Source organism: Haliotis rufescens, unplaced genomic scaffold (genome assembly GCF_023055435.1).
Source record: "Haliotis rufescens isolate VD_foot unplaced genomic scaffold, xgHalRufe1.0.p SCAF_78, whole genome shotgun sequence".
NCBI classification, from domain to species: Eukaryota; Metazoa; Mollusca; class Gastropoda; order Lepetellida; family Haliotidae; genus Haliotis; species Haliotis rufescens.
This window is the reverse complement of record NW_025964370.1, coordinates 376,336-389,630: the sequence shown is the minus strand read 5'-3', so window position 1 is coordinate 389,630 and position 13,295 is coordinate 376,336. Positions and strand designations below refer to the sequence as shown.

Below are 13,295 nucleotides of genomic sequence, written 5' to 3'. Positions count from 1 at the left end.
GTTAGACTTGTCCAGCCACATGTACAGTTAGACTTGTCCAGCCACACACGTACAGTTAGACTTGTCCTGCCACACACGTACAGTTAGACTTGTCCAGCCACACACATACAGTTAGACTTGTCCAGCCACACACGTACAGTTAGACTTGTCCTGCCACACACATACAGTTAGACTTGTCCTGCCACACATGTACAGTTAGACTTGTCCAGCCACACACATACAGTTAGACTTGTCCTGCCACACATGTACAGTTAGACTTGTCCTGCCACACACGTACAGTTAGACTTGTCCAGCCACACACATACAGTTAGACTTGTCCAGCCACACACGTACAGTTAGACTTGTCCTGCCACACACATACAGTTAGACTTGCCCAGTCACACATGTGGAGTTAGACTTGTCCAGCCACACACATACAGTTAGACTTGTCCAGCCACACACGTACAGTTAGACTTGTCCTGCCACACACGTACAGGTAGACTTGTCCAGCCACACACATACAGTTAGACTTGTCCAGCCACACATGTACAGTTAGACTTGTCCTGCCACACACATACAGTTAGACTTGTCCAGCCACACACATACAGTTAGACTTGTCCAGCCACACACGTACAGTTAGACTTGTCCAGCAACACACATGTACAGTTAGACTTGTCCTGCCACACACGTACAGTTAGACTTGTCCAGCCACACATGTACATTTAGACTTGTCCAGCCACACATGTACAGTTAGACTTGTCCAGCCACACACATACAGTTAGACTTGTCCAGCCACACACGTACAGTTAGACTTGTCCAGCCACACACGTACAGTTAGACTTGTCCAGCAACACACGTATAGTTAGACTTGTCCTGCCACACACGTACAGGTAGACTTGTCCAGCCACATGTACAGTTAGACTTGTCCAGCCACATGTACAGTTAGACTTGTCCAGCCACACACGTACAGTTAGACTTGTCCTGCCACACACGTACAGTTAGACTTGTCCAGCCACACACATACAGTTAGACTTGTCCAGCCACACACGTACAGTTAGACTTGTCCTGCCACACACATACAGTTAGACTTGTCCTGCCACACATGTACAGTTAGACTTGTCCAGCCACACACATACAGTTAGACTTGTCCTGCCACACATGTACAGTTAGACTTGTCCTGCCACACACGTACAGTTAGACTTGTCCAGCCACACACATACAGTTAGACTTGTCCAGCCACACACGTACAGTTAGACTTGTCCTGCCACACACATACAGTTAGACTTGCCCAGTCACACATGTGGAGTTAGACTTGTCCAGCCACACACATACAGTTAGACTTGTCCAGCCACACACGTACAGTTAGACTTGTCCTGCCACACACGTACAGGTAGACTTGTCCAGCCACACACATACAGTTAGACTTGTCCAGCCACACATGTACAGTTAGACTTGTCCTGCCACACACATACAGTTAGACTTGTCCAGCCACACACATACAGTTAGACTTGTCCAGCCACACACGTACAGTTAGACTTGTCCAGCAACACACATGTACAGTTAGACTTGTCCTGCCACACACGTACAGTTAGACTTGTCCAGCCACACATGTACATTTAGACTTGTCCAGCCACACATGTACAGTTAGACTTGTCCAGCCACACACATACAGTTAGACTTGTCCAGCCACACACGTACAGTTAGACTTGTCCAGCCACACACGTACAGTTAGACTTGTCCAGCCACACACATACAGTTAGACTTGTCCAGCCACACACGTACAGTTAGACTTGTCCAGCCACACACGTACAGTTAGACTTGTCCAGCCACACACGTACAGTTAGACTTGTCCAGCCACACACATACAGTTAGACTTGTCCAGCCACACACATACAGTTAGACTTGTCCAGCCACACATGTACATTTAGACTTGTCCAGCCACACACATACAGTTAGACTTGTCCAGCCACACACGTACAGTTAGACTTGTCCAGCCACACACGTACAGTTAGACTTGTCCACCCACACACGTACAGTTAGACTTGTCCAGCCACACATGTACATTTAGACTTGTCCAGCCACACACATACAGTTAGACTTGTCCAGCCACACACATACAGTTAGACTTGTCCAGCCACACACGTACAGTTAGACTTGTCCACCCACACACGTACAGTTAGACTTGTCCAGCCACACATGTACATTTAGACTTGTCCAGCCACACATGTACAGTTAGACTTGTCCAGCCACACACGTACAGTTAGACTTGTCCAGCCACATGTACAGTTAGACTTGTCCAGCCACACATGTACATTTAGACTTGTCCAGCCACACATGTACATTTAGACTTGTCCAGCCACACACATACAGTTAGACTTGTCCAGCCACATGTACAGTTAGACTTGTCCAGCCACACATGTACATTTAGACTTGTCCAGCCACACATGTACATTTAGACTTGTCCAGCCACACATGTACATTTAGACTTGTCCAGCCACACATGTACAGTTAGACTTGTCCAGCCACACACGTACAGTTAGACTTGTCCAGCCACATGTACAGTTAGACTTGTCCAGTCACACACGTACAGTTAGACTTGTCCAGCCACACACATACAGTTAGACTTGTCCAGCCACATGTACAGTTAGACTTGTCCAGCCACACATGTACATTTAGACTTGTCCAGCCACACACGTACAGTTAGACTTGTCCAGCCACACATGTACATTTAGACTTGTCCAGCCACACATGTACATTTAGACTTGTCCAGCCACACATGTACAGTTAGACTTGTCCAGCCACACACGTACAGTTAGACTTGTCCAGCCACATGTACAGTTAGACTTGTCCAGCCACACACGTACAGTTAGACTTGTCCAGCCACACACATACAGTTAGACTTGTCCAGCCACACACGTACAGTTAGACTTGTCCAGCCACACACATACAGTTAGACTTGTCCAGCCACACACATACAGTTAGACTTGTCCAGCCACACATGTACATTTAGACTTGTCCAGCCACACACATACAGTTAGACTTGTCCAGCCACACACGTACAGTTAGACTTGTCCAGCCACACACGTACAGTTAGACTTGTCCAGCCACACACGTACAGTTAGACTTGTCCAGCCACACACATACAGTTAGACTTGTCCAGCCACACACATACAGTTAGACTTGTCCAGCCACACATGTACATTTAGACTTGTCCAGCCACACATGTACAGTTAGACTTGTCCAGCCACACACGTACAGTTAGACTTGTCCAGCCACATGTACAGTTAGACTTGTCCAGCCACACATGTACATTTAGACTTGTCCAGCCACACACATACAGTCAGACTTGTCCAGCCACACACATACAGTTAGACTTGTCCAGCCACACACGTACAGTTAGACTTGTCCAGCCACACACATACAGTTAGACTTGTCCAGCCACACACATACAGTTAGACTTGTCCAGCCACACATGTACATTTAGACTTGTCCAGCCACACACATACAGTTAGACTTGTCCAGCCACACACGTACAGTTAGACTTGTCCAGCCACACACGTACAGTTAGACTTGTCCAGCCACACACGTACAGTTAGACTTGTCCAGCCACACACATACAGTTAGACTTGTCCAGCCACACACATACAGTTAGACTTGTCCAGCCACACATGTACATTTAGACTTGTCCAGCCACACATGTACAGTTAGACTTGTCCAGCCACACACGTACAGTTAGACTTGTCCAGCCACATGTACAGTTAGACTTGTCCAGCCACACATGTACATTTAGACTTGTCCAGCCACACACATACAGTTAGACTTGTCCAGCAACACACATACAGTTAGACTTGTCCAGCCACATGTACATTTAGACTTGTCCAGCCACACACATACAGTTAGACTTGTCCAGCCACATGTACAGTTAGACTTGTCCAGCCACACATGTACATTTAGACTTGTCCAGCCACACATGTACATTTAGACTTGTCCAGCCACACACATACAGTTAGACTTGTCCAGCCACACACATACATTTAGACTTGTCCAGCCACACACGTACAGTTAGACTTGTCCAGCCACACATGTACATTTAGACTTGTCCAGCCACACATGTACATTTAGACTTGTCCAGCCACACATGTACAGTTAGACTTGTCCAGCCACACACGTACAGTTAGACTTGTCCAGCCACATGTACAGTTAGACTTGTCCAGCCACACATGTACATTTAGACTTGTCCAGCCACACATGTACATTTAGACTTGTCCAGCCACACACATACAGTTAGACTTGTCCAGCCACACACATACAGTTAGACTTGTCCAGCCACACACATGTACAGTTAGACTTGTCCAGCCACACATGTACATTTAGACTTGTCCAGCCACACACATACAGTTAGACTTGTCCAGCCACACACATACAGTTAGACTTGTCCAGCCACACACGTACAGTTAGATTTGTCCAGTCACACACGTGGAGGTAGACTTGTCCAGCCACACATGTACAGTTAGACTTGTCCAGCCACACACGTACAGTTAGACTTGTCCTGCCACACACATACAGTTAGACTTGTCCTGCCACACACATACAGTTAGACTTGTCCAGCAACACATGTACAGTTAGACTTGTCTAGCAACACATGTACAGTTAGACTTGTCCAGCCACACATGTACAGTTAGACTTGTCCAGCCACACACATACAGTTAGACTTGTCCAGCCACACACATACAGTTAGACTTGTCCAGCAACACACATACAGTTAGACTTGTCCAGCCACACACATACAGTTAGACTTGTCCAGCAACACACATACAGTTAGACTTGTCCAGCCACACACATACAGTTAGACTTGTCCAGCCACACACATACAGTTAGACTTGTCCAGCCACACACGTACAGTTAGACTTGTCCAGCAACACACGTACAGTTAGACTTGTCCAGCCACACACATACAGTTAGACTTGTCCAGCCACACACATGTACAGTTAGACTTGTCCAGCCACACACATACAGTTAGACTTGTCCAGCCACACACATACAGTTAGACTTGTCCTGCCACACACGTACAGTTAGACTTGTCCAGCCACACACATACAGTTAGACTTGTCCAGCCACACACATACAGTTAGACCTGTCCAGCCACACACATACAGTTAGACTTGTCCTGCCACACACGTACAGTTAGATTTGTCCAGTCACACACGTGGAGGTAGACTTGTCAGCACCCTGATAGTTAGAAGAGGCCCCAATGTGTGCGTGAGTGAGTGGAATAATGCCCATTCTGTAGTGCTAACAAACTGAGATACCATGCCCCCGTTTTACATGGGCACCCCATTCAGACTCAGAATTCTGATTCAGAGCTGACCAGTCTAGTTTTATCTCCTTAAGTCGATTGCCTGGCAGGTTCCAACACATGCTCAGTAATACATGTGTGATATGCACCACAACCAGCACACATTTAGTCAGCACCAATATGTTCATTGTAGCAGGTCAACATTAGAAGTTGGCACTAGTCCTGTAGTCCTTGCCAAACTTCCCAATGGTTAAGGTACATCATAAGGACTCATGGAAATTTGCCATTTTCAAGAATTTTGCAATATGTTACCATTATAAGGGCTAATGGTCTCAAAAGTGTCCATTTCTACTGCTGCAAGTTAGCAATGTTTAACACCTGCTGATTGTCCTGCATGCCGTGTCTGCAAGAGGTCGTTACGCTGGACGCAGGTCTGTATGAGAGTTTCACGGAGTGTGTTCTGTCTTCCAGTGAACCAGGGCCAGATTCCGGCCGCTGCCATCACCAAACTCATCTATGGAGTTGTGGGAATCATCCGACTTGTGGCGGGTAGGTTTGTGTTGTGTTGTACAGTAACCATGGTAACTTCCCTGGGCTGTGTGGTACTGCTGTATGTACTACATTGTCTTATCCCCCTGAGCACAGTGATGGGTTTGTGTTCAAGCAGTGAAGCCCATGAAGATCCGGGGTAGAATGGGTCTTCAGCAACCCACACATGTCGTAAGTGGGGACTATGCTTGTCGTCAGAGGCGGCTAACAGGATTGGGTTGTCAGGTTTGCTGACTTGGTTGATGCATGTCATTGTATCCTCATTGCATGGATTCATGCTCATGATGTCAATCACTGGATTGTCTGGTCCAGGGTCGATTATTTACAGACTGCCATCTTACAGCTGGGATATTGCTGAATGTGCTTTAGACAACAAACAAACTTGTGTTGGACTGAGAGAAAGTGTTTAGTTGTGTTAGACTGAGAGGGAAAGTGTTTAGTTGTGTCAGACTGAGAGAGAAAGTGTCTTGTGTTAGACTGAGAGAGAAAGTGTTTTGTTGTGTGGGAGTGAGAGAAAGTTTTTAGTAGTGGGGGACTATTGCAGATTGTGTTGTACTTGGATTGTACGCGGCCGGTGTTTCAGGTCCGTATCTGATTGTGTTGTACTTGGATTGTACGCGGCCGGTGTTTCAGGTCCGTATCTGATTGTGTTGTACTTGGATTGTACGTGGCCGGTGTTTCAGGTCCGTATCTGATTGTGTTGTACTTGGATTGTACGTGGCCGGTGTTTCAGGTCCGTATCTGATTGTGTTGTACTTGGATTGTACGTGGCCGGTGTTTCAGGTCCGTATCTGATTGTGTTGTACTTGGATTGTACGTGGCCGGTGTTTCAGGTCCGTATCTGATTGTGTTGTACTTGGATTGTACGTGGCCGGTGTTTCAGGTCCGTATCTGATTGTGTTGTACTTGGATTGTACGTGGCCGGTGTTTCAGGTCCGTATCTGATTGTGTTGTACTTGGATTGTACGTGGCCGGTGTTTCAGGTCCGTATCTGATTGTGTTGTACTTGGATTGTACGTGGCCGGTGTTTCAGGTCCGTATCTGATTGTGTTGTACTTGGATTGTACGTGGCCGGTGTTTCAGGTCCGTATCTGATTGTGATGACAAAGCGGGAGAAGGTGGGTGAGATCAATGGACACACGATATGGCGGCTGATCGACACAGAGACTCACTCCTACAAGAGAACCATGCTGCACCTCACAGAGCAACAGGTCAGACAGGAGCTGGCAGGCTCAGATGGAACATGGAAACAGTGCTATATGATTTCTTTCAGTGGCATTTAGAAGTTGGTGTGATGAAGAAAGACAAGTTCTAAGGATGAACAACTTCTAAATTACAATTAGTGCGACGTTTCGGTGTAGATCCTAACACCTTTATCAAGCAAGTGATGGATAGTGCTGAACAACATAGGTATATATAGGTATATATAGCCAGTGGATTGTCTAATGGACACAGAGTCCGCAAGCTGGCTTCTAATTCAATGGCTTCCAATCATCCCTATCAGCTTCCATGGTTGTTTACCCTGTCCCATTAGTCATTCACTGGCTCCCAATCATCTTAATCAGCACTCTGTGTCCATCAATCAATTTACTGTATAAACATTGATGTTAATAAGTATATATACCTATGTTGTTTAGCACTATCCATCACTTGCTTGATAAAGGTGTTAGGATCTACACCGAAACGTCGCACTAATTGTAATAAAGAAGTTGTTCATCCATAGAACTTGTCTTTCTTCACTGCTATATGATGTAGTCATCTGAGTAAAACTGAAAATTTATCCAATCAAGTGATTCTGTCAGTGAGAATCCTGGACTAGCCATTCAGGTTTGTGAGAAATCAGTTTGTGTGAAATCTGAATTAGATGAAAGGTCTTCAACCTACCTTGGCCCACTTTGATTGGCTTCATGAAAAGCTCAAGGTCAGTGAAGTCTATCATGTAACGTTTTGTGAAATGAGCAAACGTCGATAGTTGAAGCTGGTGAGACTTTATTTAGTGCAGGATGTTCCGTGTCCCTTGAAACCCCACTTGATGAACGAGCAAAGGCAGCTCCTTCTCATTAAGAATATAGAAGTTGAAATCCATGTTGCCTGTGTTATGTCTCAGTGAAGCACCAACTTCTATATGTCCAGAACAGACTTGAAGAACTGATGACTGTCATGTTATTTCTCTGTTGCCGTCATGCTATGTTCTGTGTGCAGGCCTCCCACAACCGGAGCTACTTGTCCATGGTGGAGCTGATCCTGAAGACCGATGCATTCTACTTCTCCAACACGTTCGACCTGACACACTCACTCCAGCGCCTCCAGAACACCAGCTCCGACTTCTCATCACTCGCTCTGCACGAGAGGGTAATCCCACACTTGATGTCTGTACACCTTCACTCCTTGACTCCCGTAGCCTTAGGCCTAATACTGCTGTCCTGTACATCTTCACTTCTTGACTCCCGTAGCCTTAGGCCTAATACTTTGTCCTGTACACCTTCACTCCTTGACTCCCGTAGCCTTAGGTCTAAGACTGCTGTCCTGTACACCTTCACTCCCGTAGCCTTAGGCCTAATACTTCTGTCCTGTACACCTTCACTCCTTGACTCCCGTAGCCTTAGGTCTAAGACTGCTGTCCTGTACACCTTCACTCCTGTAGCCTTAAGTCTTATACTGCTGTCCTGTACACCTTCACTCCCGTAGCCTTAGGCCTAATACTTCTGTCCTGTACACCTTCACTCCTTGACTCCCATAGCCTTAGGTCTAAGACTGCTGTCCTGTACACCTTCACTCCTGTAGCCTTAAGTCTTATACTGCTGTCTTGTACACCTTCACTCCTTGACTCTCGTAGCCTTAGGTCTAAGACTGCTGTCCTGTACACCTTCACTCCTTGACTCTTGTAGCCTTAGGTCTAAGACTGCTGTCCTGTACACCTTCACTCCTTGACTCCCATAGCCTTAGGTCTAATACTGCTGTCCTGTACACCTTCACTCCCGTAGCCTTAGGTCTAAGACTGCTGTCTTGTACACCTTGACTCCTTGACTCCGAGTAGCCTTAGGTCTAATACTTGGGTCCTGTACGCCTTCAATCCTTGACTCCCGTAGCCTTAGGCCTAATACTGCTGTCCTGTACACCTTCACTCCTGTAGCCTTAAGTCTAATACTGCTGTCCTGTACACCTTCACTCCTTGACTCTCGTAGCCTTAGGTCTTAGACTGCTGTCCTGTACACCTTCACTCCTTGACTCTCGTAGCCTTAGGTCTAAGACTGCTGTCCTGTACACCTTCACTCCTTGACTCCCATAGCCTTAGGTCTAATACTGCTGTCCTGTGCCTTCACTCCCATAGCCTTAGGCCTAATACTGCTGTCCTGTACTCTTTGACTCCTGAAGCCTAAAGTCTAATACTGCTGTCCTGTACACCCTCACTCCCATAGCCTTAGGCCTAATACTGCTGTCCTGTACTCTTTCACTCCTGTAGCCTAAAGTCTAATACTGCTGTCCTGTACACCTTCACTCCTGTAGCCTTAGGTCTAATACTGCTGTCCTGTACACCTTCACTCCTGTAGCCTTAAGTCTAATACTGCTGTCCTGTACACCTTCACTCCTGTAGCCTTAAGTCTAATACTGCTGTCCTGTACACCTTCACTCCTGTAGCCTTAAGTCTAATACTGCTGTCCTGTACACCTTCACTCCTGTAGCCTTAGGTCTAATACTGCTGTCCTATACACCTTCACTCCCATAGCCTTAGATCTAATACTGCTGTCCTGTACACATTCACTCCCATAGCCTTAGGTCTAATACTGCTGTCCTGCTCAACTGTTAATCCTTTAAGGGGGTACATATGTTTCATGTGCAAAGTTGTGTCCCCTCGTCCTGCCAGGATCTGATGTTTGTGTAGTTTAAACACCAGATGTGTCTTGATTTTGATTCTTGATTTGTCGACACCATGCCTATGTGTCTCGCAAAAGTGCTAAACATCGAGAACCTGCATCAGTTCGGTGTGATATGAACCCAACTCACTCACTCAGTGACCAGTATATGATCATGTATCTAAGGTAAATCTTAAGGACCCATCTGCACAAAGAAACTTTTCCTCCCCAGCTGTTGTAAATCTATGTTAATATCCAGGAGTTACAATAGCATCAGCTACTGTCATCTTTTTGTATAAACAAAAGGTTATTCTTCTACTTTGAGAAAAAGGACATTTTAGAATTCTAATTTTTTAATTTTTTTTAAATTATGTAAGTGGCGGTCCCCTGTCACACCAGTAATTTAACAAGTCAGTGTCAGCTGGTTTAGATTTGTGTTGTATTTTGATTGGCAGGCCGACCAAAGGTTTGTGTGGAATGGTCACATCCTCAGAGAGTTGGCCCAGCAACCAGAACTGGGGCAATACTGCCTTCCCATGGTGCATGGCTGTATCCTTTCAATACACAGTATGCTACAACTAGCCCTCAATACACAGTACACTACATCTAGCCCTGAATACACAGTACACTACAACTAGCCCTGAATACACAGTACACTACAACTAGCCCTCAATACACAGTACACTACAACTAGCCCTGAATACACAGTACACTACAACTAGCCCTCAATACACAGTACACTACAACTAGCTCTCATCAATACACAGTACACTACAACTAGCTCTCATCAATACACAGTACACTACAACTAGCCCTGAATACACAGTACACTACAACGAGCCCTGAATACACAGTACACTACAACTAGCCCTCAATACACAGTACACTACAACTAGCTCTCATCAATACACAGTACGCAACAACTAGCCCTGAAAACTCAGTACACTACAACCAGCCCTCATCAATACACAGTACACTACAACTAGCCCTCATCAATACACAGTACCTTACAACTAGCCCTCATCAATACACAGTACACTACAGCTAGCCCTCATCAATACACAGTACACTACAACTAGCCCTCATCAATACACAGTACCTTACAACTAGCCCTCATCAATACACAGTACCTTACAACTAGCCCTCATCAATACACAGTACACTACAGCTAGCCCTCATCAATACACTGTACCTTACAACAAGCCCTAATCAATACACAGTACCTTACAACTAGCCCTCATCAATACACAGTACACTACAGCTAGCCCTCATCAATACACAGTACACTACAACTAGCCCTCATCAATACACTGTATCTTACAGCTAGCCCTCATCAATACACAGTACCTTACAACTAGCCCTCATTAATACACAGTACACTACAGCTAGCCCTCATCAATACACAGTACACTACAACTAGTCCTCAATACACACTACACTACAACTAGTCCTCATAAATACACAGTACACTACAACTAGCCCTCATCAATACACAGTGCACTACAACTAGCCCGCAACAATGCATTTCACATTTTCCTCAACGTGCCAGTCCTCAGCATCAACTCCACCAGCATCAACAACAAGAGCTTTGACTACATCGTCATCTCCCGAAGGTGTATATATCGAGCTGGGACCCGATTCTACGTCCGTGGAGTAGACACTGAGGGCCAGGTCGCCAACTTCGTAGAAACTGAACAAATTGTGCAATGTGATGGCATCAGATGCTCTTTTGTACAGGTGTGTGTTCATGTTTGTACAGGTGTGTGTTCATGTTTGTACAGGTGTGTGTTCATGTTTGTACAGGTGTGTGTTCATGTTTGTACAAGTAGGTGTTCATGTTTGTACAGGTGTGTGTTCATGTTTGTACAGGTGTGTGTTCATGTTTGTACAGGTGTGTGTTCATGTTTGTACAGGTGTGTGTTCATGTTTGTGCAAGTATGTGTTCATGTTTGTACAGGTGTGTGTTCATGTTTGTACAGATGTGTGTTCATGTTTGTACAGGTAGGTGTTCATGTTTGTACAGGTGTGTGTTCATGTTTTTACAGGTATGTGTTCATGTTTGTACAGGTATGTGTTCATGTTTGTACCTGTAGGTGTTCATGTTTGTACAGGTATGTGTTCATGTTTGTACAGGTGTGTGTTCATGTTTGTACAGGTATGTGTTCATGTTTGTACAGGTATGTGTTCATGTTTGTACAGGTGTGTGTTCATGTTTGTACAGGTGTGTGTTCATGTTTGTACAGGTATGTGTTCAGGTTTGTACAGGTGTGTGTTCATGTTTGTACAGGCAGGTGTTCATGTTTGTACAGGTGTGTGTTCATGTTTGTACAGGTGTGTGTTCATGTTTGTACAGGTAGGTGTTCATGTTTGTACAGGTGTGTGTTCATGTTTGTACAGGTGTGTGTTCATGTTTGTACAGGTATGTGTTCATGTTTGTACAGATGTGTGTTCATGTTTGTACAGGTAGGTGTTCATGTTCATAAGGCTACTGTAACGGTTACTCTGTTTTTTATGCATGGCATGATCATATGCTGAATCCAGAGGTGTTCCATTAACAGTGGGACAGACCGGGGACATCATGATAATGGAGTGAAAAATAGAGTTCAAGTGATTATAGTTAAAATGGATAGAATTTGTTCAAAACAATTCTCAAAAACAACTAAAAAAACCTGACAGCTAGGCTTGTTGTTGATCACACGAAGAATACAACAGAGGTCAGTGTGACACAACAGAGGTCAGTGTGACACAACAAATCAATGCAATACCGTTTGTGATTGGATGAATACATACGTCCTGGCCATTGAACTTTGAGATAGATAAGAAAAGTGCTTGACTTTTAACTATATCACCCTTGACAGTGTTTCCCAATGATGCAGAAAGTATGATGCAAAGACACACACTTTTTTTATTTTTATTACAAATTTTGATGGCTGTGTAATGTTCTATTAAATCAATATGGTATGTAGGACTAATCCTAACTATTTACTTGTTTATGAAATATGACACATATGACACATATGACACCTTGCTTAGCATTTCTATTGGTCAAAAGTTCGACTAGTTAAACAAACCATCTGTCAAATGAAATGTTATCGGTCTATGGCTGGTGACAAGCTGCCATCTGAAACTCTGATACGTATGTTATCGGTCTATGGCTGGTGACAAGCTGCCATCTGAAACTCTGATACGTATGTTATCGGTCTATGACTGGTGACAAGCTGCCATCTGAAACTCTGATGCGTATGATATCGGTCTATGACTGGTGACAAGCTGCCATCTGAAACTCTGATACGTGTGTTATCTGTCTATAACCGGTGACCAACAGCCAACTGAAACTCTGATACGTATGTTATCTGTCTATGACTGGTGACAAGCTGCCATCTGAAACTCTGATACGTATGTTATCTGTCTATGACCGGTGACAAGCTGCCATCTGAAACTCTGATACGTATGTTATCGGTCTATGACTGGTGACAAGCTGCCATCTGAAACTCTGATACGTATGTTATCGGTCTATGGCTGGTGACAAGCTGCCATCTGAAACTCTGATACGTATGTTATCGGTCTATGACTGGTGACAAGCTGCCATCTGAAACTCTGATGCGTATGATATCGGT

The 13,295-nt window shown here is 44.9% G+C and overlaps 1 protein-coding gene across 2 annotated transcripts in view; it reads left to right on the top strand.

Annotated features, from left to right (window-relative positions):
- The window catches only part of LOC124121593 (phosphatidylinositol-3-phosphatase SAC1-like), a 49,781-nt gene that overhangs the window by 17,005 nt on the left and 19,481 nt on the right, over nt 1-13,295 (top strand). Inside the window, exons 3-7 of one of the 2 annotated variants that reach the window (XM_048388725.1) lie at nt 5,747-5,824; nt 6,908-7,035; nt 8,027-8,176; nt 10,134-10,227; nt 11,228-11,415. In XM_048388725.1, coding sequence (XP_048244682.1) covers nt 5,747-5,824; nt 6,908-7,035; nt 8,027-8,176; nt 10,134-10,227; nt 11,228-11,415 — 638 coding nt within the window. Of the gene's footprint in view, nt 1-5,746; nt 5,825-6,407; nt 7,036-8,026; nt 8,177-10,133; nt 10,228-11,227; nt 11,416-13,295 lie in introns of both variants that reach the window. The other variant, XM_048388726.1, reaches the window with a different exon arrangement.